This window comes from Camelus ferus, chromosome 10 (assembly GCF_009834535.1).
Source record: "Camelus ferus isolate YT-003-E chromosome 10, BCGSAC_Cfer_1.0, whole genome shotgun sequence".
Classification (NCBI taxonomy): Eukaryota; Metazoa; Chordata; class Mammalia; order Artiodactyla; family Camelidae; genus Camelus; species Camelus ferus.
Window position 1 is genome coordinate 70,587,357 of NC_045705.1, and position 25,992 is coordinate 70,613,348.

The window sequence follows — 25,992 nt, forward strand, 5'->3', positions numbered from 1 at the left end:
CTGGGGAGACCCTCACTCCCCTCACACCCTTGACTCTGTCAGGACCCACAGCAGGGCCAGACCCCAGGCCAGCAGGGCGGGTGTGAGCCCAGGCTAGTCTTTCAGCGTGGATGTGGGGCCCAGTCCCACCCCCTTGCCAGGGCTGGGTCTGCCCCTCTGCCCAGGAACCCCAAGCCTGGCCCCTTCCCCTCAGAGTCTGGTCCACAGGCTCTCAGGCGCCCAGGCCTTGTGGGAGCCCTATTTCGGAGCCCTGCTTACCTGAAATCCAGTCTTTTCTGAGACACCCTCCGACAGCCCCTCTCCTCCCGGGGTGGGCTCTAGGCAAAGCCCTGGTGTCCAGGGGCAAAGCTGGCCTCTGCCAGCCGGACCACCTCCACCAGCCCTGACTCTGCCTATGGTCCTGGGGCGCCCTCTGGTGGCTGATGGGCCAGACTGGAGAGGCCACTAGGGCTCCCAGGGTGTCTGGCCTGTACGGGGGCCCCCCACCCGCCCCCGAGCTCAGGGGATGAGGGGCCCCTGGGAGGGGGTCCAGGGTCTCTGGGGAGAGGCGCACAGACGTGTCATCCAGGCTCTGCTCTCTTTGTCTTACCACAAGTTCTCAGGAGCTGGGCTGCCGATCCTCATTGTTCGGAGCAACCAAGGCCTAGAGTTAGGGAGCCTGAGGGCTTGCAGCATGGGAGCCAGGGCCCTGTGCCGTCCCGGCCCTGTGCCACCCTGTCCTGCCCCTGGTGGAAGGGACAGTGTCCGAGCAGGACCTGCAGTGCTGACAGCCTGATGGCTAGTGTAGCCAGGCCACCCTTCCAGGACAGCACACCCCGGGGGCCTACACCTCTCAGCTTTGTGGGGCCCTAGGAGGGGAGGGGGCCACACACAGGGGTCAGCCGTCCCCACTTGCTGGAGAGGTAAACTCAGGCTCTCTGGGAAGGTGAGACACGCCGGGGAGCGACGCAGGTGCCCCAGGTGCAGCCCGCGGAAGGAGCGCCCTCTATCGAGTCCTCGACACCGGGCCGCCGGTTATGCCAAAGAGGCCACTGGGCCCCCCAGGCCGGGGGAAGGCTGTGGGCCTCTGGGCCTGGCCGGGCTGAGACCAGGTGGTGCCCAGTGCTGGTCACGGCATTGGCTGCCCAGGTGCCAGACGTGGTGGGCGGGGAGAAGGGCGGGAGAGCTGGCTGGCAGGTGCCAGGCTGTGGGCACCTCCACCCAGCTTCTTGGCCAGCAGCAGCATGTCGGGTCCCCAGGGAGAAAGCAAGCAGGTAGGTGCCCCAGCCGCCAGCCCCCGGGCAGGCGCCCCTCCCTGGGCCACATTCCTGCCCCTGCCTCAGTTTCCTTTGGATCGTGGAGAGAGCCCTGCCTTCCTGGGGCCACAGAGGGATGGTCCCTCTGGTTGAGGCAGGGGCGTTTGGGAAGCCAGGGCTGGGGTGGGTCTGGGCAGGCAGCATGGCCCCACGGTCCTGGGGGCCGGACCAGGGGAGTCTGTCCTCCCTGGAGTCAGGGGGGCTGCAGGCCTGACCGCTGGCCTGCTGAGCCTGGGCCCCTCGGGTGCCTGTTCCTCGTCACTGCCGTCTCCCACATCGCAGGGAGCAGGATGGGGGCTGAGAGTCCGAGGGGCTCACCCAAGTCACACGGCCCAGGGAGAGGCTGGGCTGGGACCCCCAGGGACTGGCTGCCCAGCAACACCTGTGCTGGGGCTGTTTCCTTGGCGAACTTGGACTAGGGTGGCCGTCTGCCCCCCGAGGAAGCCCCCCCAGTGTCTTTGGGGCTGAGGCTGGAGACGCTGCCTCCATTCTCCCTGCTGGGAGCCATGGGGTAGGGTGCCAGCGGGGGTTACGGAGGACAGCCGGCTGCTCAGGCCCCCACCTCCTCCAGCCACAGGCACTGAGGGACCCGGACACCTGTTCATGCAAATCCCGCCGTTTGCATGTCCTACCCACTTGTGGCCCCATTTGCCTGGTGTCTGGCACAGGGCCACCCCGGCACTCGGCATGGCACCCAAATGCCCCCCGGGCTCCCTGGGGTGGGAAACCAGGGGCCCAGGGCTTCAAGACATGGGGTAGGGGGGTGGTTGTGGCCCCGCCCGCTGAGGGCCACCTGTACCCGGTCAGTGAGGAAACAGGCGGCGTGGGCCCTGGGTGGCGGCAGGGGCCACCCGCCCCAGCAGAGCAAGCCTGAGCACGTCCGTGTCTTCCAGGCCTCCAAACCCCACACCCGACGCATACCCTGGGCAAGGGGGCTCATCCCACTGCGGGGGTGACAGGGCCCTGTGAGGAGTGAGGGCCACCACCACGGCCCCCCAAATTCACACCCACCCAGAACCTTGGAACTAGGGTCTTTGCAGAAGCAATTAGCTAAGATGAGGTCACAGTGGGATAGGGTGAGCCCCTAATCCAGTGATGGTGTCCTTATAAGGAGAGGGACATTTGGACAGGGGACGTGAAGACAGAGGCAGAGAGTGGGGTGGTGGAGACACAGCACAGGGTGGCCTGGGGACCCGAAGCTGGAAGAGGCAGGAAGGACCCTGCCCTGGGCCCTCAGGAGGGAGTGTGACCTGCGACACCGTGACTGGGGATTTCTGGCCTCAGAACCATGGGAGATGGATTCCTGTGGTTTTAAGACGTCCAGTGGCTGGTTGGTTGTTACCGCAGTCCCTGGACACTCACACCGTTATCAGCCCAGCGCGTGGCAGAGGGGAGGTGCGAGCGTTTGCAGAGGCCCGAGCCCAGGCCAGGTCCAGCTGCCCTGGGCTGTGGTCACCTGCAGGTCCCCCCACCCACCCCCGTACCTGGGCAGGGCCAGGCCTGAGGCTCTTGGTACCCAGGGTGTCAGGCACAGAACTGGGGGTGGGGCGGGATGCAAATCCTGCCACTGCCCCCCACCCCCAGAGCAGGGAGTGCAGGGGGCGGGATCTGAATGCAGCCTTTCCAAGCTGGTGGTGACTGGTTTTTCATACTGGAGGCTGGTGTCTGGGGACAAGGCCTGGGTGTTGGGGGGAAGACGTGGGTGTCCTGGGGCTTAGGACAAGTGGCTTCGAACAACAGGAATGGATGCCCTCCCTGCTCTGGAGGCCAGAAGTCTGGCGTCACGGGGTCACAGGGCCATGTGCCCTCCAGAGGCTGTGAGGGAGGGCTGCTTCCTGCCTCTTCCAGCTTCTGGGGCCCAGGCGTCCCGGCTCGTCTCCGCCTCCCCATTCTGCCCCCGTCTTCACATGGTTTCTTCCCTCTTCTTCTGAGGACCCTTGGGTCATTGGATCAGGGCCCATCCTAATGGCCTCATCTTCACTCCATCACGTCCGCAGAGAGCTCATTCCCACAAAAGGCAGGTTCGCAGATACCAGGACTTAGGACTTGGCCACGTCATTTTGGGGGACCCAGTGGGAGGTGCCCTGCCCACCTCCCGCCGACCACTCCTGTGTACACAGGTGTCCGTCTCTAGGAGACAGCGGCCGGCCTGGCCCCAGGGACACAAGCGGACTCACTCTCCCCTCACGAAGGGCCCCGCCCGCCAGGCGCCGCCCAGGGCGCCTCCCGGGAGGCGGGCGGGGGGGCTGCCCGGGGAGAAGACGGGAAATTCCTCCGTCCAAGGGGGAGCGGCCGACAGCCTGATGGACCGGGTGGCGGGGAGACAGCTTCACAGGGTGGGCCTCTCGGGTCTCCTGAGGCTCTGAGGGGAACTTTGCTCCCCGTGTGGGTGCCGGGTTCTGGGGGGCGGGGGCAGGAGCCAGACGGCTGGCAGCCGCCAGCAGTGGGTCCGGGAGGCGCTGGGGGGCTTGGGCAGGCTGGTGGGACCCCGCTCATTGTCACATGGGCCAGTCCTGGGACCCCAGCCCTCAAGTCTCTGACATGTGGAGTGGGGCGAACGTGCCATCACCCCGGGCATGCGGGTGGCGCTAGGCTGGGGTGAGGTGGGAACTCAGTAAGAAGGTCCCTGGAGGCGGCGAGCATGCAGGGAGGGGAAGAGCCTTCCCATTCGGAGCCGCCTCGACCCCCCGGTTCCCCTGCACCTGTACCCCGGCCTCCCCTTCTCCCCTGCCTGCCCGTCTCCTCCCAGGCACTAGGCCCACCCAGGGTCCCCGCCCCTGTCCTGGGGCGGGTGGGCTGCAAGACCTCCACCAGGGCTCTTGGGTTTTCCAGGACCCCTCCTGCCAAAGCCTTCGCAGAAGTGGTGCCGGGAATGTCCCGTTCGTGGTGCCCGGGGAGGGGTGAGTAGCGGGCTCAGGGGTCAGGCAGAGGGGCCGCGATGCATCGTCCATCCCCCACCCCAGGGCTGAGGAAGCTCCGGCAACTAAACAGGAGCTTGAAGAGGGCCAAGCAGACAGACAGACGGGAGAGACGGAGCCGCAGGGGTGGGGCCGCAGGCGGGCCGGCTTCTTGGAGGGCACATCTCCGCCAGCACGGTGGCTGGGGCGAGGGGCAGGAAGGGAGGAAGGGCTGGCCTCTCGTGCCCTCAGGAGAGGACTCTGTCCCTGCAGAGTGGACCCCATGCAAGGTGCCGGGGACACTTGTCCTGGCAGCCCCGGGGATCCTGGAGACAGGCAGGGGCCAGGTCTGTGCCGGGGTGAGATCGAATTTGGAGGGTCTGGGAAGAAGCGAGGCAAGGTAAGAGGCTGCCCCTCCCTGGCCCTGCCGAGGCCCGGCCCCGCACCCTGGTGACCGGCCGCCACGTGCTCACGAAACCCCTGAGCCCCATTTCCTCCCCTGCACCTTGAGCACTGGTGCCTGCTCTCCCCGGGCCGCGCTCTCTCTGACGGGCCTGTTCAGAGCCCCCAGGTGGGCAGGATTTTGGAGCTGGCAGCTCCCTCTGGCCCCTGCCTCCTACCCTCATGTACAGCAGGTCCAGAACATGGGATACGAGGCCTAGACTGGGGTGGGAATGCTCGGGTCACACAGCTGGGCAAGACAGGACCTCCGGCTGCGGCTCATCCCCATTGCCTGGTGCCCAGGGCCTCTCTTACCAAGGTCCCCTGTGGTCAGTGCACTGTGCCTGCCCCAAACCCCGCCCTGAGACCGCTGGTCACCCTGCCCTGCAGTTTGTGAAGGTGCCCAGCGGCATGGCGCCCTCGGTGCTCTTTGACCTCCTGCTGGCTGAGTGGCACCTGCCGGCCCCCAACCTGGTTGTGTCGCTGGTGGGCGAGGAGCGGCCTTTCACCATGAAGTCCTGGCTGCGGGACGTCCTGCGGAAGGGGCTGGTGAAGGCGGCTCAGAGCACAGGTGGGGCCCAGCTGCGGGCCAGGGCCCCCGCGGCCCCCGAACCCGTGCTGTCCTTTGGCCACGGTCCCCATGGTTGCCCTCCCTTCGTGGCTGGCAGTGGGAGCAGCTCCTGGGGATACAGCAGAGGGGCTGAGGGGCCCCCAGGCCCAGAGCCTCCCCCAGGAGGACCCGACCACACTGTGCCTCGCCCCTCTCCTTGTGGGGCCCGCCAGCCTCAGCCAGACACCCGGGGCAGTGACAATTTCTATACCCCGCTGCCCACATGGGCCTCTATGGTGGGAGCAATCTGGCCCACCAGTCACCGGGGCCAGAGTCAAGTTACTGGGCTCTGTCTTCAGGCCAGCTGGGCCTTCAGAAAAGCCAGCCAGGGATGTGGGGCTTCAGAGCCCTCCGCCCGCAGAAATGATGGTGCGAAAGAACAAAAGGCTGATGACCCAGACTGGGCTGAGGGCTCTGTGATTTGGACCTGGACTGGGTCCTGATCCAGCAGGGGAACTGGACAGAATCATGGCCTGTTCTGTCCGGACGGCCCCTGGCGGGCCATCTCCCAGCAGACGCCCTGCCGGCAGGCGGGATCCTGGGCGGCAGCCGGGCAGGACCTGGGACTGCGGGCACAGTGAGCCCCCATGCCCCCAGGTGCCTGGATCCTGACCAGCGCGCTCCGCGTGGGCCTCGCGCGGCACGTTGGGCAGGCTGTGCGCGACCACTCACTGGCCAGCACGTCCACCAAGTCTCGCGTGGTGGCCATCGGCATCGCCTCGCTGGGCCGTGTGCTGCACCGTCGGGTTCTGGACGATGCCCAGGTTAGCGCCCAGAAGAGGGGTGAGGGGGAGGGGAAGAGGAGGAGGAGGGAGAGCAGGGGGAGGAGGCGGAGCCTGGAGCCCAGTGCCCAGCACCCAGCACACGGCCAGCAGGTGGCAGCATCGCCCAGCATCACAGCTTCAGGAGGGGCTGTCAGGCTCCCAGCCAGCACAGACCTGGGATGGGGGACTTGGGCTCCAAGGACTCCACACAGGATCAGTGCCCAAATGCCCAGCTTGGCCACCGACCCTGGACATGTGGCATCTACTCTCAACTGGGGGAGAGGCCTAAGGCCAGTCCAGAGGAGGCCCAGGCAGCCCGTGAGAGGAGCCCTGGGTTCTGTCTAGAGGGTCTCCTCCCTGCACCTGCCCCTGGGCCCCTGGCACCAGCTGCCCAGCCCTCCCTCTGTCTGGGGGAGGGGGCCCAGGTCTCACAGTGCGCCTGGGGGACCCAGGAGGACAGCCTGGTCCACTACCCCATGGACGAAGGTGGCGGCCAGGGCCCCCTCTGCTCCCTGGACAACAACCACGCCTACTTCATCCTGGTGGAGCCGGGGCCCCCTGGGAAAGGCGACGGGCCCACGGAGCTGCGGCTAAGGCTGGAGAGGCACATCTCGGAGCAGAGGACCTGCCATGGGGGTGAGGCCCTGCCGGCTGCCCGGGAGGCCGCCAGGGAGCACGGCGGCACGTGTGTGGGCAGGGCTGGAAGGACCTCCAGGGCGGCCAGGGAAGGGCATTCCAGGCTGAAGGCACTGAGGGTGCTAGAGTGTTGAGACCTGGGCCATTTGGGGGCCTGGTGTGGGGAGCTGTGGCCAGGGCAATGGGGGCGCATCTGGGGGGAGTAGCCCTGCCAGGCGGTGACATTTCCGTCAGGAGGCAGAGAGGTTGCAGGTCTGTGCCCAGTGGGGCTCCCCTACCCAGAGGCTCTGGGTGTGGTCCCGGGCTTTGGGAAGATGAGATAGCTTTGCAAGTTCTAAGAGGCCTGTTTCCCACCACCAGCCATGAGGTATGAGCCACCAGGGGGCAGTGTTGCCCGAGGAATGGGCACCACTGTGACCAGTGGCCGGCTTGAAAGCTGGACTTGCCCTTGGACTGGAGCACAACTAATATTTATAAACAAGATATCTAATTGCTTATGATATTTATAAACAATATGAACTATTTGTCAACTTAGGGTTCTTTAAAAATGAAAACACAACCAAAGCCACACAGATGCGGTTCCGTGACCTGCGCACCCTGCCTGTCCTCAGCATTCAAGCAGGAGGTGCCTTTGGAGGCGCCTTCCAGGGTGGGGTGGTCCCGCCTGCCCCGGGTCCTCCCTGGGCCGTTTGCCCAGCTCCGCCCACACTGCAGGCCAGGCAGGTCCAGGCTTCTCTGAGGGGCTTCACATCTGAAGTCTCATTTCCGGTTTGCTTGGGAAAGAAACTGACCAGTGACCCTCCTTTGCATCCTCGATGTGCTCCATGGGTCTCCGATGACCTGGCGGTGCCGTCAGCAGAGCTCTCTGTCCTGATGGGGAGAGATGCCGGGCACTCAGACAGTGGCTGGTGTGGCCAGGGACCAAATGGCCAACATCACTTACGTTACCTTCCCATTTAAATAGCCACAAAGTGGCCATATCAGATGGTGGGGTGTGGGGCTGGGGTCTCTGTCCCTGGCGATGGGGCAGCCTGGAGCCCACACTTCACTAGAAAAAGCCTCTAGCTGGAATTTGCCCAGAAGCATGGCAGGATGGTGGTCTGAGGCTCGGGGCAGGGGAGGAGTCACCGCCCAGGTTGGCTCCCAGGGTCTCCACTCGGCCTGCCGAGCACCTGGGTGGACCTCCCTCGTGCTCCATCCGCAGGCACCAGCAGCATTGAGATCCCCGTCCTCTGTCTGCTGGTCAACGGTGACCCCAGCACCCTGGAGGTAGGGCCAGGTGGCAGGTGGGGGCCCCCTGAGGGCCTGCCCCTCCGGGACAGGTTCCGTGCCTGGAGCTGCTCAGGGTCGGCCCTTCCTCCCCGCCCGCCTCAGAGGATTTCCAGGGCTGTGGAGCAGGCCGCCCCGTGGCTGATCCTGGCGGGCTCAGGGGGCATCGCTGACGTGCTCGCTGCCCTGATGAACCAGCCCCACCTCCTGGTGCCCCAGGTAGCTGAGAAGCAGTTTAAAGAGAAGTTCCCAAGTGAGCACTTCTCCTGGGAGGACATCGTGCGCTGGACAGAGCTGGTATGAGCCGCCCGGACGGAGACTGCAGTTAGGGAGGTCGAGGCCCTTGTCCCTGCTCCCTGCAGTGCCATCTCTGTGCCCAGCCCCTCTTGCTGCAAGCCCCCAGGCTCACCCCCGCCCGCTCAGGCCCTCGCAGAGCGGAGGCCCCTCGGAGCGGAGCCCCAGTCTGTGGATGGGGCTGCCCTGGGCCCAGCGGGCGCGGGTGGACAGGGAGGCGGGCTTGCCTTCTCACGGGGGGACACAGCATCACATGCCACACACCCTGCGGGGGCCTCTTCAGGGCCTTTGTCCTGTGTCCCCCAGCTGCAGAACATCACCTCCCACCCGCACCTGCTGACCGTGCATGACTTCGAGCAGGAGGGCTCCGAGGAACTGGACACCGTCATCCTCAAGGCACTGGTGAAAGGTGAGGGCCTGTCTGCTGGCCTGCTGGGAGGCCTTCACCCCAAGCCCAGGGCTTTGTGCCCAGTAAAGGGCGGCTCCCACACCCTGCCCCAGCCTGGGCCTGGGCCTCCCGGGGGCCTGCACCTGGGGCAGGGCCACCACTCGGGGGCTGACAGTGGCCGGGACAGCTGGGACGGCCACACTCTGCTCTGTTTGTGTGTATGTGTGTGTGTGTGTGTGTACCAGTCAGTGCTGGCCTTGGCGTCACATGTAACAAAACTGGGGCAACACAGAGACCACCAAGGCCTCCGTGCAAGGATGACGTGCAAATCCATGAGACAGTCCGTATTTGGCACGTTTTACATTAGATACATTTTATCACAGTTTTGAAGACTACTTTAAGCGTTCCATTCAGTGGGTTTAGTATTTTCACAAGGGTGTGAAGCCTTTACCACTGACTCCAGAGCATGTCCATCACCCCACAGACCCCCGTTAGTCACTCCCCACGTCCCCCAGCCCCGGGCAACTGCTGAACTACTGCCTGTCTCTATGGATTTGGCTAGTCAGGGCACTTCCTATGCATGGGACCACGCACGACGTGGCCTTGGGGTCTGACTTCTCTTGCTGAGCACGAGGTTTTGGGGTCATCTCCTTCGTCGCCTGGGTCAGGGCCTCGCTGCTTTTTAAGGCTGAGTATAGCCCACCTTTTGTCTCCCTCTTTCCCTGTTGATGGACGCTTGGCTTGTCCCCACTTTTTGGCTGTCAATCGATGTGCTTCTTTTCCTTTTTTTAAATAATTCTTGTTTTCTATTGAAGTGTAGTCAATCTACAGTGTTAGTTTCAGGAGTCCAGCAAAGCGATTCAGTTATACATGTACATACACATATACATAGTGAAATGAAAATCATATATATTTTCCAGAGTCTCTGCCATTACAGCTCTCAATGTGCTTCTTACTGGACACAGACACTTACTCAGGGGCTGACTGCTGGCCACGGACACAGGCCCAGGCAGGAAGAGGGACACACTTGAGGGCGGGGCTCCTCCAGACAGGCTGCCTTCTCCCTCCCCTACTCTGCTCATCCCTGGGGCCCCACTGGGGTCCTGATGCTCCCAGCATCGGCCCCAGGGGTCTTGCGATGTCTTGTGCCTCCCGCCATCACCCAGAGGTGCTAACGAGGCCACCGTTCCAGCTGCCATGTGTCTAGGAGATGCACCTCAAGGGACCTGGTGCCCACCGGCTCGGTTGGCTCCTGGCTTTGCCCTCATGCCCTCCATCTGCTCTGCCTGCAGCCTGTAAGAGTCACAGCCAGGAGGCACAGGATTACCTGGATGAGCTGAAGCTGGCCATGGCCTGGGACCACGTGGACATCGCCAAGAACGAGATCTTCAATGGGGACGTGGAGTGGAAGGTGGTGGCCTGACTCTGGCCAGCACTGGGCAGCGGCTGTGTCGAGGGTCTGGGGGCAGGTGGTGTCCTGAGGGCCACTGGCCAGGTCCATTCTGGCCCAGCTGGGCCATGGGGGTCAGGGGAGGCCAGGGCACCTCATGGAGGCGACCTCACTCATTGGCTCCCCAAGGCAGGATGGGCTGAACTACTGTGGGTGGTGGGCTGGGCCCAGCCGAGAGGGACAGGCTGTGTCCCCAGGAGCTGGGGGTCTGTGCCGGCCCTCCTGGTGGTCACCCCGCTCCCCGGCTCCCTCTCACCCTCCCCCTGGTGTGGCCCAGTCCCGCGACCTGGAGGAGGTGCTGATGGACGCGCTGGTGAGCAACAAGCCCGAGTTCGTGCGCCTCTTCGTGGACAACGGCGCCGACGTGGCCGACTTCCTGACCTATGGGCGCCTGGAGCAGCTCTACCGCTGCATCCCCCCCAGGAGCCTGCTCTTCGACCTGCTGCAGCGCAAGCACGAGGAGGGCCGGCTGACGCTGGCCGGCCTGGGCTCCCAGCAGGCCCGGGAGCTGCCCGCCGGGCCGCCCGCCTTCTCTCTGCACGAGGTGTCCCGCGTGCTCAAGGACTTCCTGCACGATGCCTGCCGCGGGCTCTACCAGGTGGTGAGTGAGGCCGTTGAGGGGCAGGCGGGGACCCCCGCTGCAGGCTGACGTCCCTGTCCTCCAGGAGAGGGCCCCGGCCAGGCGGCCCATGGGCCAGAAGTGGCTGCTGGACCTGAACCAGAGAAGCGAGAATCCCTGGAGGGACCTATTCCTGTGGGCCGTGCTGCTGAGTCGCCATGAGATGGCCACCTACTTCTGGGCCATGGTGAGCGGCTATCCGGAGGGGTCCTGGGTGGTCCCCAGGGAAGGGTGGGGAGGCGGGCCGGCCTCCTCAGACCCCGTCTCCCAGGGCCAGGAAGGGGTGGCAGCAGCCCTGGCCGCCTGCAAGATCCTCAAAGAGATGTCCCACCTGGAGACGGAGGCCGAGGCGGGCCGCACCCAGCGCGAGGCCAAGTACGAGCAGCTGGCCCTGGGTGAGCCACTGGCGGCAGTCAGGCTGGCTGACGTGGCGGGCGTCTGGGTGGCCTTGTGCTCCACTGGGCCCGTGGGCTCCAGCCAGGGGAGGAGGTGGGCCCAAAACGCCTAACAGAGGGGCCGACGGGCCCGGGTGATGGCTTTGCAGCTCCAGGCCTCAGGCACGCACTGGGCCCTGAGGCCGGGCGGGGACCCTTGGGGAGAGGGAGGCGCCCACGGCCCTGGCGGGGGAGGCCGGGCGGGGACGGCCAGCCTCCACGTGGCACGCAGGCCCGGCTGGCCCCTCCCCGGCCTCACCAGCCCCCTGGGAGGTGGGCACAGGGCAAGCGCCCGGCCCGAGGCGGGGGGGGGGGCCGGGCGGGGCCGGGCGTTGGCACCGTGGCAGCGGCGCGCCCTCGGCAGACCTGTTCTCCGAGTGCTACGGCAGCAGCGAGGAGCGCGCCTTCGCCCTGCTGGTGCGCCGGAACCGCGGCTGGAGCAGGACCACCTGCCTGCACCTGGCCGCCGAGGCCGACACCAAGGCCTTCTTCGCTCACGATGGCGTGCAGGTGAGCGGCCGCCTCGGGGAGGGCTGGTGGGGGCGAGGCGGGTGGCACGTCGCCGAGCCAAGCTGGGGTCCACTCGCCCGCGCGCAGGGAAGCCAGTCTACTGACCCCGGGTTATGGTGAAGGAAAGCTCAGCGTTGACTGCAGGTGCCAAGCAAGGAGTCAGGGAAGCTAGTGTTCGAAGGGCCCGAACCCCCTATCCCGAAGGCTGAAGACAGCGTGAGGGAGGGGGGTCGTGGGGTGCATGCTCAGCCCGTGGACATTCTTCTGATTGGCTGGTGGAGAGGGAATCGGGGGTCAGCATCACCAGCCCTCTGGTTCCAGCCGGTCCGGGGTCCCCGTGCTGGTGAGCAGCACACAGTTAGCTTCTTCCACCTGGCGGGGGTTCAGTAGCTGCAAAACAGCTCCAAGGACGTGGCTCAGAATAGTATCTGCAGCCCCTGAGGAGGAATTCAAGGCCCTTGACTCTGTTTAATGGCTGAGCTATTATAATTGTGTCTTGCTGGCCTGTTTTCCTTTCCGCATTTTCTCACTGCTCTGATTAACTTTACTCTTTGGACCGTGGGGGAGGCCTAGGAGGCCAAAGTTTTCCACAAACAAGAGGCAGGTGGAGGACACGGGGGAGGAGGTCTGTTCCGGGAAGGCCCCGTCAGGTCTTGCTCGGTGACAGGCAGACAGGAGGGGCCCAGCTGACCTCCCTCACTCCCTCCCCTGGCCGGCAGCTGTCCCGCTTCGCTGCCCGCATCTCGGCTGTGTAGGGTGGGGGCCCGGGAGGGGCTGCTGCATTCCGGGAAGGCACCCGCCCAGCTCCCTCTGCCCGCCACTCTTCCCACTTGCCCCTTTCTCCACCTCTGGTCTCCGCAGAAACGCCACTTCCTCAGCTATGCCCTTCCCCATCCCCGCCCCCGAGCCTGGTGTCCCCCCATGGAACGTTCTTCCCCACTGGGATGGAGGCTGCGGGGCTTTGGGAGGCAGGGCCAGGGTGGGGGATGCTTTGGCCAAAGCTTGCCAGGCAGGCCTGGTACACAGTGGGGCGAAGGTGTGGAGATGGGGGGGTCCACAGCCCTGCCTTTATTTCAGGCCTTCCTGACCAAGATCTGGTGGGGGGACATGGCCTCTGGCACGCCTGTCCTGCGGCTGCTGGGCGCCTTCCTCTGCCCGGCCCTCGTCTACACCAACCTCATCACCTTCAGGTCCGTCAGCCGGCTTGCCAGAGCCACTGGGGGCCCTGGGCATGCTGGTGCTGGTGGCGGCATGTCCGGGTCCCCCGAGTCCAGCATCCCTGTGGCCCTATGCCCACCTCCACCTGTGTCCCTTCTCAGTGCGTCCAGCACCGCCTTTGCTGGCCGGGCGCTCGGACCAAGTGCATGCCTTTGGGTGCCCTTCCCATGGCCCTGAGGGTCCCTTGTGCTCCCAGTGAGGAGGCCTCCCTCAGGACAGGACTGGAGGACCTGCAGGAGCTGGACAGCCTGGACACGGAGAAGAGCCTGCTCTGCCGCCCGGGCAGCCGGTGAGGGCCCAGAGGACGGTGGGCAGAGGCAAGGCTCCGGGGGCCTGGGCCGCCCACCTCACCCCTGGCCGTGGCCCCCTCCGTGGCGCAGGGTGGCGGAGCTGGCTGAGGCGCCGAGGACTCGGAGTGGCCGAGGCCCCCGGGCGGCCTTCCTGCTCACGCGCTGGCGGAAGTTCTGGGGGGCGCCCGTGACCGTGTTTCTGGGCAACGTGGCCATGTACTTCACCTTCCTCTTCCTGTTCGCCCACGTGCTGCTGGTGGACTTCAGGCCGCCTCCCCAGGGGCCGTCAGGGCCCGAGATCGCCCTGTACTTCTGGGTCTTCACGCTGGTGCTGGAGGAGATCCGGCAGGTGGGTGGTGGGCCCGGCCCGCCGAGCCCCACTCCCTGCCGCTCACGGCCTGGTCTGGGTGGGGGTGTCCCCAGCGAGGACTGTCCCGCCCCCACCAGGGCTTCTTCACTGACGAGGACACGCACCTGTTGAAGAAGTTCACGCTCTACGTGGAGGACAACTGGAACAAGTGTGACATGGCGGCCATCTTCCTGTTCATCGTCGGTGTCACCTGCAGGTGTGTGGGGCCCAGAGGCCTTGGGGGGCCAGCCGGGGGCCTGGGGGCAGGGTGGACTCACTCTGGCCTCAGAAATCCCATGCGTCCCCGGCCCCCGGGGCTGTGTGTCCTGGGGGGGGCCCCCTTACCCCTCCGGCCCCTGTAGCCGTCCGGCCTGCCGTCCCCCGCCCCCAGGATGCTGCCCTCGGTGTTCGAAGCTGGCCGCACCGTCCTCGCCATCGACTTCATGGTGTTCACGCTCCGGCTCATCCACATCTTCGCCATCCACAAGCAGCTGGGCCCCAAGATCATCATCGTGGAGCGGATGGTGAGCCCCGCCCAGGGCTGGGGGCACCACGGCCCCCCGGCCAGGCGGCTGCTGATGCTTCTCTCCCCCCAACCCCCCTGTGGAGATGAAGGACGTCTTTTTCTTCCTCTTCTTCCTGAGCGTGTGGCTGGTGGCCTACGGCGTGACCACCCAGGCGCTGCTGCACCCCCACGACGGCCGCCTCGAGTGGATCTTCCGCCGCGTGCTCTACCGGCCGTACCTGCAGATCTTTGGACAGATCCCACTGGACGAGATCGATGGTCAGCGCACGCCGGGCGCCGGGCCAGGGGCTCCTCTGTGCCACTTTGCAGTAGGACCCCCACCCCAGGGTGTAGTGAACCGAGGCCAGTCCATGGAAGTTCCTAAGGCCCTGGACATGTGGCCCCTGAGAGGGGCCTTTGGGAGTCATGTGAGATCCTGGCTTGGTGCTAGCTGAGAGCAGGGACGTCCCTGAGGCCCGTGCACCTGCCCGGGGCCAGGGCCAGCCAGGGTACAGCTCCAGGCTGGCGTGTGTCAGTTGTGGAGGCCCCAGCCTTGGGCCCCAGGCTGGAGACTGAGACACCAGGAGGGGAGAGGCGGCCGACGGAGAGGGCAGCCTGGCAGGGAGGCCGGGGACAGGCTTCGCCAGGTGGAGGGACAGGTTGGCACTACGGACGCAGAGGGGAACATGCCAGTCCACCCCTGGGGTCTGGGCTCCTCCGGCTGGCCCCCTGCTGGGCAGCAGGGCTCCCTGCCTCCCCTGTGTACTCACTGGCCCCACACCCAGCCCCTGACCTGCCTGCCGGAAAGGTCACTCAGCTGGGAGGCCACTCCTGGTGGCATCCTTGTTTTCTGGGGGGACCCACCCAACAGGGGTATATGTGGCCTGTCTGAGGGTGTGAGTGTCTGCAGGGCGGCCCCTGCTCGGGGCTGGGGCTGGTGGCTGGTGGCAGCTCGGAGAACTTTCCACGACAAGTCAGCACAGCGTGGAAGGCAGAGTGGTTCAGTGGTGGGGACTCGGGGAGACCTGGGGTGGGGGTGGGACACCTGTGCAGGCCCTGAGCTGCTGGGGTTCAGTGAGGAGGAGAGGGGACCAGCCCTCAAGGAAGGTGAGCCAGCAGCCAGGGCCCAGTGTTAGGCCTGGGCCAGCAGCCCCACGGGGCCCTCCTGGGGTGGGGAGCCGGGGTGGAGGAATCATTCACCAGGGCCGGTGTCAGACTGAGGCCACCGGGGCCCACAGGGCGATCACGGGCACGCTGTCGCTGAGGCCTGACCGAGGCCACTGCAGTTAATGGGGTCAGGTCAGCGCCCACGACCTGGTAAATATTTGCCAATGGGATGAGGACGTGACTGAAGCAAACAGGCCAGCAGGATGGGGAGGGGGCCGTGCGGTCACGGAAATTGCCTCCTAATTGGGTTGGCTGTTCTGCAGGCCCATTTCCTCGGCTGTTTTCTCAGCACCACCCCCTCCACCCCCGTGCCATGTTCAGTGTTTGCTTATCCACGGGCATCAGTTTTCAGTTTTCCAGTCTATTAATTTAACCAGAACCTGCCTGCCCTCCAGCGCCTCCCACCCTCACCATATGGCCCCTGCTGGGAAATGTGCCGTGACCCCTACACTGCCCGCGTCCCCAGGAGGAGGGGAGTGAGGCAAGCACCCTCAGGACCAGGCAGGGGTGTGGGGGTTGCTGGTATGGGGGAACGCTGGTGTGGCACACCTGGGCAGGACAGAGGGAGTGCAGACTCCCAGGGGTCCAAGCCTGAAGCACCCCTGTGGCTGCCAGACTAAGTCCCACAGTGGAAAGTCTGTGATCAGGGCCAGGCCGGGGCCAGCTCCCCGAGGGTCCCGGGCAGTTCCCTTTCCCTGCTGGCCTCTCAGGGTGACCCCCCCAGCCTGGCTGCTCTGTGTGAGCCCACCATGCTGCGGGGTGGGAGAGGGGGAAGGCAGGCCCCCAGCCTGTGTCCGGTCCTGGTCCCGGTCCCGTGGGCCGCCCTGCCCCCTGTCTGCACACAAGCCTGTGGGAGCGGGGCTGAGCATCCACGCGGAGCTCCTGCTCTGGGCTCCAGGCCCCAAGGACAACTTATTTCCCAGCCGGGCCTGGTGGCGCCTTTGAGAGTCACAGGGGAGACACAGGGATCTCGTTACCATGAGCCGGACAGATTTACTGCTTCACAAACACCCTTCCAGGCCTGGCCCCGGCCCGCCTCTAGGGGCTCTGGAGGGAGAGCGGAAGGTCACAGAGTCAGGCGGGCGGCGGCAGGGTACGTGTGGAACACACTCAGGACGGCCTGCCCGGGGACGCAGGCACGCGCGGAGACGGAGATGAGAGCCCCGTGCCACCCGGACTCAGTCACAGCACGAAGCCTGGGAGGGGCCCTCACAGCAGGAGTCCAATGTGCAGGCGTGTGCGTGGGTACACACACACACACACACACACACACACACACGCACACACTCTGCCAGTGGAGGGCAGCAACCAGGGCCACAAGTCCCCTCCTGCTGGAGAGGCGCCCCGCACTCTGGGCCCCCCATCCCACCTGCTCCCTACCCCGGCTTCCACCTGCACCTTCCTCCTTGCTCCTGGGGCGGCTGGGGGTCCAGGGCTGAGCCACCTGAGCCTTGCAGGGATGGAGGCAAGAGCTGGGGCCCGCGGGGCCCTAAGGGATGCTGGCCTGGTGCGAGGAGGAGCTCAGACCAGGGCGCTCACTGCCGCCGCGCCCCAACCAGAAACCAGAGCGTGCTTCGGGCAGCTCGCCCACTGTGCCTGCGGCAACAGGCGTGGAGGGTGGTCCGGCTCCCTGCGCTCTGGAAATGGGGCAGACTTGCCCCCAGCTGAGTCCTGTGGCTGGAATTAGTGCTTTAAAGGCCCTGAGAAGTCCTGCAGGAGACACTCCACCAGCAACCCCTAAACCTGCTTTGAGCAGAGCCTTGTGGTGGGGGTTGGGGGGTGACCTACGAAGCAACCAGCAGAAACCGGCGTCCTCCAGGCAGGCCTCCAGAGCTTGCAGCCCTGGCCATGACCTCGGCCCGGCAGAGGTGGGGAGGTGGGACCAGCACCATCAGGCCGACCATGGGGACAGGGGTGTCCTGCAACAGGGACTTTGAGTGCTAAGGCCAGCTGGGAAACCACAGATCTGTTCGCCCAACCGGCCCTCTGTCCCGGGGCGGCCTCGACCCCAGGACAAAGCTCTGGGCCCCTGAGGGCACTTGCACTCAGCTCGCGCTCCCCCCCACCTAGAAGCCCGCGTGAACTGCTCCGTGCACCCCCTGCTCCTGGAGGACTCGCCCTCCTGCCCCAACCTCTACGCCAACTGGCTGGTCATCCTCCTGCTGGTCACCTTCCTGCTGGTCACCAACGTGCTGCTCATGAACCTACTCATCGCCATGTTCAGGTGCCCGCTGTGCCCCTGCTCTGTCCATGTGGGGGCTTGGTGATCCCGGCAACCAATGCCCTTGGTTCCAGCAGCCCCTGGCCCAGACCTGCTGGCCCCTCCGCCCCCAGAAGGGGCTGAGACCTGTGCCGGTAGAGGCCTGGATGTGGGGTGTCAACCCAAAACATTGGCTCCCCTTCGGGTGGGCCTGGAGTGCAGGCAGAGGGAGGGGAGGGCACCGAGGAAGTGGTGCAGGGCAGGCAGGTGGGTGAGCGTGCGTGGTGGTGGTGGTGATGGTGATGGTGGGGGGTGATTCCTTCCCGAGCGCCCGCCCCACCGCCGCCCTCCTCCCTGCCACCTCTGCTCCCAGAGGTCGGCCCGGGTCTGCGAAGGCTGCAGCAGAAGGGGCCATGGACGACCCTGGATGAGCGAGGCCCACTCTAGACACAGCCCACAGAGAGAAACCACAGGAGGTGGGGGCTCCTCCGGGTTCGCAGACGGGGCAGGGACATGGGGCTGGTGCCCACCGCCGCCCACGCCCGTCCGCAGCTACACGTTCCAGGTGGTGCAGGGCAACGCGGACACGTTCTGGAAGTTCCAACGCTACCACCTCATTGCGGAGTACCAGGAGCGGCCCGCCCTGGCGCCTCCCTTCATCGTCCTGAGCCACCTGAGCCTGGTGCTCAAGAGGGTCTCCCGGAAGCAGGCTGAGCAGAAGCGGGCACGCCTGGGTGAGGCCTGGCGCAGGGCGTGGCGCGGGGGCGGGGGCGGGGCCCCGAGGGCCCCGCAGCTGGGCCGGCTCTGCCCGCCACCTCGCGCCTGCTGCGGGGGGGGGCGCCTTCTGCCCGGCCCGGGCTCTGCCCCTGAGGCTGCCCCGGCCTTCCCAGAGAGGGACCTGCCGGAGCCCCTGGACCAGAAGATGGTCACCTGGGAGGCAGTTCAGAAGGAGAACTTCCTGAGCAAGACGGAGAAGCGGAGGAAGGACAGCGGGGAGGAGCTGCTGCGGAAGACGGCGCACAGGTGCGCGGCGGGGGCGCGGAGCCCAGGGCGCTGCTCAGGGTGGACGCAGGTGGCCCTGCAGGGTGCAGGGAGGTGCCGGCCAGCTGGTGCAGGGCCCGCCTCCTGAGGGCAGCACCCTCGAGCTGGTGGACACTGGGACCTTTGTCAGGGTCACTGTTGGGCTCAGGCTGACTTCAAGCTGCATGGGGCCCTCTCATGTCACAGGATCCGAGCTGGGCCAACAGGGGCAGGGACGTGGCTCCGCACGCAGCCTCCCGGCCCCGCTCAGGGCTCTCTGGGGCCTGGCCTGCCCGGCGTCTGGGGAACGCGGGCCAATACTCGTGGTGTCCCTCCCGCTCTCGGGTCCTGGGCTGGAAAGCCCCCTTGCTCCTCCTCTCTAGCCCTCCCTGCAGACCCAGGTTCCTGCCTGCCTGCCCCTACTGCTGGAGAGGCCCCGCCCCCACTGTGCCCTGCACCCAGCCCCCAGGGTCCAGAGCACCCTTAACTCAGGCACCCACAGAGGCTCAGTGACCCCACACCCACCCGAAGGGCCTGGGCAATGGGATGGGGGAGGACGGGAAGGACCTCCAAACAGGGACGCCCCTGCCACCAGCGGCCTGCTGCCCACTTGCTTCTGCCACAGGGTGGACTCAGTAGCCAAGTACCTCGCGGGGCTGAGAGAGCAAGAAAAGCGGGTCAAGCGTCTGGAGTCACAGGTAGGCGGGCAAACCAGAGCGCCCTCCTGTGGCGGGCAGGGGCCTAGCGCCAGCTCAGCAGGCAAGCTGGGGCGGGGAGGGGGAGCTGGGGGCTCAGTACTAGTTCCCCCTCCCTGATGGGGAGACCCTGCCACTCTGCCAGTCTCGGGGGGTGAGAGTCCTCAACTTAAGACCCCTCCCCGTCCACTCCCCACACACCGTGCTGGAGCCACCCAGCCACCAGAGGGCAGCGGGGGCCCTGGCAGGGGAGGGGCGTGGATGGGGAGGGGTCTCTGCGCCGCTGCACTGAGGGCGGGGCTCGGCCTCTCCTCCCCCAGGTCAACTACTGCACGGTGCTCCTCTCCTCCATGGCCGATGTGCTGGCCAGGGGCAGCGCCTACTGGAGTAAGTGCATCTGTCCCCAGGTGTCCTGGGGGGCTCGAGGGCAGGGGAGCACGAGGGACTGGGCTGTGTCCCCTGCCTTCTTCTAGGCCTCTGCTTCCGTCCTGTCCTGGGAAAGGACAGGCCCAGGGCTCTGCTGGCCCTTGGCTGGCCAAAGTTCTCAGGGTGGGGCAGGTGTCCCTCTGACGAAGCCTACCAACTTGGCTGGGGCGCGAGGCTGCGGCCACTCTGACGACGCCTGGGGCTCTGACTGGCCCCCTACTGGGCTGCCTACCCGGCCCTGCCCCCAGCCAGGGCTACCATGTTGCACGCTCGCCTCCTAGCAGCCTACCTCCCTCTTCCCTGGGCTGCCCCCCGGGCACCCAGAAGCTGAGGAGGCGCCTCCCTTCCCCACCAGACCCTCGGAACTTCGGCGGTGGGAGCCCACAGGCCCCGGCTGAACACGGAGGGGGCCCAGGCAGCAGGGAGCACCCAGAGGCTGGCTGGCCACCCTTGAATACCTGAGCCTCTTGGACTGTCAGCACACGGCCCACCTCTCCCAGAGCCCCAGGCCCGTGGTAGGCCTGGAGCTTAGCTGGTCATCCTGGGCCCCATGGACATGCCAACCTCCCCCTGCCTCCAGTGGAGCCCCCACCCCCCACCAGCGGGACATGGCTCTTGTGCCATTGTTAAAAGGAACAGCTCCTGGCCCTGCCTGGCATTTTCCGGGACGTCCCTCGGCCTGGGAGAGCAGTGGTGTGTGGCGGGCCATCTTCCTAGTGGGCAGAAGCCCCGGATCCTGTCCAGAAGCAGCCAGCCTGGGCCAGGAGAGCAGACACTCACTGAGCACCTGCCGGGGGCCCCTCTTGCCAGGCGGGGAACTGCCCCGGGGCCTACACTGTCCTCCACCCAACCCGCGGTGCCGCTAAGAGACTGATCTTTTTCTGAAATGCTAGTATTCTGTCCTTTGAGATCCAGGGCTGGGCAGTCACTGTGCATGTCGGTGGCCACCCTACACGCCTCCAACAGCTCACACAGCGTGTGCATGACTGTCCAGCCTGGGCAGTGGCCGTGGGACACTGCCCCCAAGAGGACCTGCTTCCACTGCCACCCAAAGCTGCTTTATCTTAAATAGACCCTGGAAAACACACGCACACCTTGGCTGCAGCCCGAGGCCAGAGTGCTCCCTGGCATGGCTGGGAGGCCCCAGTTCAGTAAAGCACAGGGGGCCGGAGGGTTTTCCTACCCTGTGGGGACGGAGTCTGGGCTCCTGCACTCCCCCTAGCTGGACAAGCCGGGCTGGTCTCTCCCTTCCTTGGGGACCTCGAGTCCTGGGGAAGGGACAGCAGGGGCAGGGCCGGCCAGGGAGTTCAGCGGGAGGCTGGCTGACCCCTAAGTCCCACCACCAGTTACAGGAGAGCTGTGCCTGTTCCCATCTGCCTGCCCGGCACCCTGAGGGGATCGTCCTCGCTACCCTGCACACGGCAGCTCAGCAGGCCTGGTGATGTGGTCGCAGGACACAGGTCATCTTGACGCACAGCCCAGGCAGGATAAAGCCGAGGGCCAAGCTTGGCCACAGCGGGAGAGGGCACACACCTGGCAGCCACCACCCCGCCCCGGCTCACTCTGCCTCCTCGGACCTGTTACATCCACACCCTGAGATCCCAGCCCTGTGGTCTGTTACATCCACACCCTGAGATCCCAGCCCTGTGGTCTGCAGGCCCGTCGAAGGGACAGGCTACACACCAGCGGCCGTGAGCCCAGCGCTGGAGGACTGAGGAGGGGGTCACCCCAGCCCCGCAGGGAAGTTCTGCCAATGAGGAATGCGAGCATGACTTCAAAACCTTCTGAGCCCGACATTAATTCTAGAGGCTCCAGTGCGGGGACAGGTGCCCAGGTGGGCTGGAGAGCAGAAGCCCCAGCCACGGTTTCTGGGGCGAGCGGGTGTGCACAGAGACACGCAGCCTGACAGACACCCAAAACCTTTAATGTCCCCACGGGCAAGTGGTTGGGTCAGGGCTTCTGCTGTCCCCTGGTGCCCACCCTCAGCAAGGTCTCTGCTCCCAACACAACTGCCTCAGCCCCAGCCCAGGCCACTGGTGCCACCTACAGGCAGCCCGCCAGCTCCCGTCCCCAGGAGGTGCGGCCCCAAGACTCTTCCACCCCAGGACACGGAGGCCAGCCAGGCAGTCTCTCCTCTCAGACCTCAGCACCCGGGGCCTCGGGGCTGCTGCTCTTGCTCCGGAAGTGGTCTCTACTCCGCTTCCTGCTGCCATGGAAGCCCACCGTCTCCGCTAGAGGGGGTCTGACCACTGACCCAGAGTGGCCTGCTCCTTCTGGCGCACCCACCTCCTGCAAGCCCCCCTGGGGACTGCTCCACTCCTCAGCCCCTGGGCTCTCAGGCCTGGCCAGGTGGGCCAGCTCCACAGGGCCCTCACTGCCCACTGCCCCTGGGTTCCCAGGGGCGCCCCTGCCTGGCTCCCTCGCCTTCCTCAGGACCCTCTTCCTCTCAGGTCGGTCCTCGCCAGGTCGGACGGGTTTGGTGAAGATGACTCGACCCTCCCCGCAGCTGGAGGAGTCCTGGTTGAAAGAGGGCGTGTAGTCGCTAGGGGCAGCCAGGCTCTGGGAGCCCAGGCAGGCCAGGGCAGCGGCCCGGTTGCTCTGCTCACTGGCCTCAGCCACGTCTTCCAGGCTGTACTTGGTCCAGCGCTCGGGGTGGGTCATGTAGTCGGGGACGGGAGGCACCTTTGGAGGGGCAGCGCTCTGACTGGCCCTGCCCCGGCCCCCCGCTGGAGGCTGGCTGGAGGGTGTCAGCGGCTGCTTGAAGCCCCCATCATCACCCAGGCCGGTCTGGGCCACAGAGGGTGGAGCCGGCCGGGCCGCCCCCTCCAGGCAGTCAAAGATGTCATGGCTGCGCTGGGAGAAGGTGGGGCTGGTGCCCCTCAGGTGGAACAGCTGCTCCGCCGCTGTAGGGAGGCTCCCGAGGGGCGAGGGGGGCTCATCGGGGCCTGAGTCCCCTTGGGACTCCCCAGGCAGCCCCCCTGGGGATAGAGCCTCCACCTCAGCATCGTCAAGCAGACTGAAGTCGGAGTCTGAGTCGCTGAGGGAGACAGTGTCGGAAGGCAAGACGTCGACATCCAAGCCAAAGGGCTGCGGGCCCGCCCCTGCCTTGGCCATGTGTCCTCAGGCCTCGCCACACCTAGCCCAAGACAGCCCAAGAACAGCACAAGTTTAGAACAAGTCCCTTCTGCAGACCCACCGCCCAGGGCAGAGTCAGCAGGAAGAACTGTCCGACAAAGGGCGGGCCATGTCCCCCGACCCCAAAAGCCCTCCTCTTACCTCCCCTCTCTGCTGGCTGCCTGGGCTGACACTGCTGGTGGGCCGAGCGCAGGCAAAGGTTCTTGGTGGTACAGGCCCCGGACACGGCTCTGTTCAGCAGCTCAACTGTCACTGGCTGAGGGCAGGAAGGGAGAGCCAACCATGAGCCCAGACAGTGAACGTGCAGAAATGGTGCGACCACCCAGGGAAGTGGGCCTGGGTTTACAGAGCCCTCGACACAGCCAGGCCCAGAAGCTGGTCCTCTGATGTGTCATTCAATCCTCTTGAGCTAAGTCTAACTAGAGCGACTAGGCAGCCAGCTGGGGGGCGGTTCTGGTAGTTAAAGCAGTTGGCCAGGGCTTGAACCTAGGGCCCAGAGTAACCTCTACCCTGCGATACCTCTCTTGGCCAAGTAGGGCTGCCTATCAACCATTCAACGGGGCGCATGGCACGCGGTAAGGGCTCCACACAGACCAGGGCATCGGCCTGCTCCTGGGGGAGGAGGCTTGCTCCTGATTGCTGAGAGATGCCCTGGGAGCTCCAGGGGGCTCTGTAGCTAAGTCCTTGGCACCTGAGGGTCAAGCTCTCAGGAAGCTGGAGCATTGGTGGTGACCTGGAGAGGCTTTGCTTGGCAGAGGCAAGCCCCCGCAGCTCCCTCCAGTGGCCTTTCTCCTCCACACACCCCTCACCCTCCCCAGATGAGCAGAGTAGTGATGTCAACACCTGTTCAGGGGTCAGGTGTCACCAGGCACTGTGAAGCCTGTCCAGGCTCAGAGGACAACCTGGCCTCACCCTCACCCTCTGCACAGCCCTCCAAATCCACAAACTCCCTCTGCCCACCCAGCCTCCCTCGCCCGGGGTTACCCATTGCTCGTGCGCCACCGAGGACCAGGCCAGGCGGACCAGAAGTGGCCGAGTGCCCTGTACCAGGTCAAACACAGGCCAGATCTCCATTCCTCTGAGCCATGCATGACTCCCAAAATGAACAACTCCAGGAGAGAAAGAGGATATGAAGCAAACGCCAATAGTGCCTGTTTTAAAGCTGGCAGGACCAGAGTAGGGGAGATAATCTGCCCGTTATACAGTATTTTGCAGGCAAAGCTGGAGTTTCAACCAGACAACTGCTTCCTAAATTTGCATTCCTGGCCATGGAGTTGCGGGGGCGCCCGTGATCAGTGGGACACGCCGCGGGGGGACAGGGTCGCGCCCCAAGATAGGGAATGCGGGGTCTTTGGAGTTCTCTGAGAACTTCCCGCGCTCAGTGGAGGGCAGAGCTGAGTCCAGGCTGAGAGCCTGGGGGGCTCGGAGGCGGAGTTTTCTCATGGCCGGGGTATGGGCAGGCCAGGTCCCAGGGAGCAGGACCACTGGCTTCCTTGACGGTTCTCTCTCCCCTGGGAAGCAGAGCCTTGACTTTCCCACTCTACGAGCCCAGGGCCTCGGCCAGTACCCAGCCGGCTCTCCGTGTCCGGGGCCTGAGTCCTGGGGCCAAGTCGGGTGGGTGGGCCAGGGTCCGGGCTTCACGAGAGTCTCCCTGCTATGGGCAGCGGACTGCGAACAGCGGCCTCCCAAGGACCGACCCAACGGCACTGCCATCCTCCCCACCATAAACCTACCGGCTCACCGCAGCCTGGCTGCCTCCATCTTGGGCTGCGCTCGGCACACTGGGAAACCGAGTCCTCCGCCGGCCGAGAACCGCGGCTTCGGGGCCTGAAGAACTACATCTCCCACAAGGCACTGAGCCGCTACTCCCGAGGCCTGTCGGGAGTGTGGCCTTTGCGCATGCGCTGCCCTCCCTAGCCTTCCCTCCCGGAAGCGGCGGCACTCCCTCGCAAAGAGACCGGAAATAAGGGGAGGAGGGAGGCAGGACTGCGACTCCCAGAATACTCGAGGGCTGACGGCCAGCGCCGCGTTCCTGGAGCTCCAGCGCCACCTGCTGGAAGCCTCGAGGAACGGAAGTGCGTCGACGCGCGCGGCGCTATTCGCGGCCACTTCCGGTCCTGGCCTGAAGCGGCCGGCCGCGCAGTCGTGGGTCCCGGCAGCTGAGCAGCGGAGTCGGAGTGCCGCAGAGCGTGGCCCAGGCGCAACTCTCGTCCCAACCTCCAGGCGGCCAGGGTCGGCCGCGCGGCAGCCGGGGGCAGCCCGCTTGGGAGTGACGCCCTGGCCTCGCCTGCAGATGGCCGATGTCCTGGCTGACACTTCCACCCCGAAGCAGAGGGCAGACCCCGGGCTGCCCTGGACGGGCCGCACTCCCTGGGCACCAGGCCCAGGCGGCCGGCACCCTGCGCCCTTCCCCCTGGGGCCGCGATGAGCCCACAGGCCAGGGCACCTCGCTGGACGGCCAGAGGGCCCTCCCTCTCCCAGGGCTGCACCCAGGAACCCGGGGTTCAGGTTATTCCGCAGCCAAGGCCAGAGACCCAGAGAGGACACAGGGCCCGTTCTAACGATGTGCAGCCTCTGGACCCTTCATCCCTGGGAACACCCCACTTAGGGCCTCACCAGGAATACGGGGTCCAGGGCACCCTGGGCACTAATCCACATTGCAGCTTGTGGAGGTGACACCCAGGCCTTGGCCAGGATGTCCTCTGGGCCTTGCAGCACAGGGAGAAGCAAAATGGAGGGGGCTTCTTGGGCCATCCTGTTCTCCCGACCCACCACCCCAGTATGGACAGTGAAGGGGCAGGCCCACTGAGACCCTGCAGCCCCCAGTGCAGTGCTGGGGTTAGTGTTCCCCAATGAGGCCACAGGAGCCCCTGGCATATGAAGCCCAGCTAGGGCCTCATGGCCTCAAGAGGTCAACTTAATGTACACGCAGGTCATTACTGACTTGTGGGTCGTGGTGACATTGCTCAGCACTCCCCACGGGGCAGCAGCCTGCCCAAGGGGTGGCTGGGCTTCCTTCCACTGCAGTCGGCCAGGTGGGCTCCCCCAGGCAGTGGCTGAGGTGGGCGTGACAGGACATTTACAAGCAACTAGATGGTCAGAGAAGAGACCCTCGGGAGGAAGCAGTGGTGTCCATCCTCAAACAAAGCTGTCCCTCGGGGGAAGGGGCGTCTTGCAGGGCCGCCACCTCAAGCACATCCCACACCACACCCTTGGGCCACCCTGCCTGCCCCCTACCCAGCTCTGGGCAGTGCTGGGTGGGAGTGAGAGTCCTGTGGAGGCTGCTTCAGGCAGCAGAAGGCCCAACAGAGGGCAATCCCCCTATGGAGTCCTCCTGGGGGGCCCCATCGAGACCCACCAGCAGGGTGGGCACACACCCT

At 65.7% G+C, this 25,992-nt stretch overlaps 2 protein-coding genes and 1 long non-coding RNA gene across 6 annotated transcripts; 1 reads left to right on the forward strand and 2 right to left on the reverse strand.

Annotated features, from left to right (window-relative positions):
• Positions 1–1,184: 1,184 nt before the first annotated feature.
• TRPM5 (transient receptor potential cation channel subfamily M member 5) lies at positions 1,185–20,364 on the forward strand. 3 transcript variants are annotated; one of them, XM_032490142.1, is made up of 26 exons: positions 1,185–1,253; positions 4,128–4,195; positions 4,466–4,592; positions 5,024–5,204; positions 5,841–6,007; positions 6,433–6,643; positions 7,848–7,912; positions 8,018–8,209; positions 8,513–8,615; positions 9,887–10,005; positions 10,322–10,645; positions 10,710–10,850; positions 10,935–11,058; positions 11,462–11,607; positions 12,685–12,797; positions 13,022–13,114; positions 13,206–13,464; positions 13,563–13,681; positions 13,856–13,988; positions 14,074–14,248; positions 17,207–17,360; positions 17,889–18,070; positions 18,227–18,359; positions 18,982–19,054; positions 19,372–19,438; positions 19,833–20,364. In XM_032490142.1, the coding sequence occupies exons 1-26, from the start codon at positions 1,224–1,226 to the stop codon at positions 19,937–19,939; spliced, it is 3,606 nt and encodes a 1,201-aa protein (XP_032346033.1). In that variant the 5' UTR covers positions 1,185–1,223; the 3' UTR covers positions 19,940–20,364. The 3 variants fall into 3 exon arrangements, with proteins under 3 accessions (XP_032346033.1, XP_032346035.1, XP_032346034.1); XM_032490144.1 differs by having other exon boundaries at positions 13,383–13,464; XM_032490143.1 differs by having other exon boundaries at positions 6,460–6,643.
• On the reverse strand, positions 8,946–11,462 carry LOC116666552. The gene is made up of 2 exons (XR_004323490.1): positions 10,995–11,462; positions 8,946–10,757 (listed from the first exon to the last, which is right to left on the reverse strand). It is a non-coding gene; the product is annotated as an uncharacterized LOC116666552 (long non-coding RNA).
• Positions 20,365–21,380: 1,016 nt separating the features above from the next.
• Positions 21,381–25,950, reverse strand: TSSC4 (tumor suppressing subtransferable candidate 4). 2 transcript variants are annotated; one of them, XM_032490146.1, is made up of 3 exons: positions 24,346–25,950; positions 22,754–22,868; positions 21,381–22,613 (listed from the first exon to the last, which is right to left on the reverse strand). In XM_032490146.1, the coding sequence occupies exon 3, from the start codon at positions 22,589–22,591 to the stop codon at positions 21,614–21,616; it is 978 nt and encodes a 325-aa protein (XP_032346037.1). In that variant the 5' UTR covers positions 22,592–22,613; positions 22,754–22,868; positions 24,346–25,950; the 3' UTR covers positions 21,381–21,613. The 2 variants fall into 2 exon arrangements, with proteins under 2 accessions (XP_032346037.1, XP_032346038.1); XM_032490147.1 differs by lacking the exon at positions 24,346–25,950 and adding an exon at positions 24,180–24,318.
• Positions 25,951–25,992: the final 42 nt, after the last annotated feature.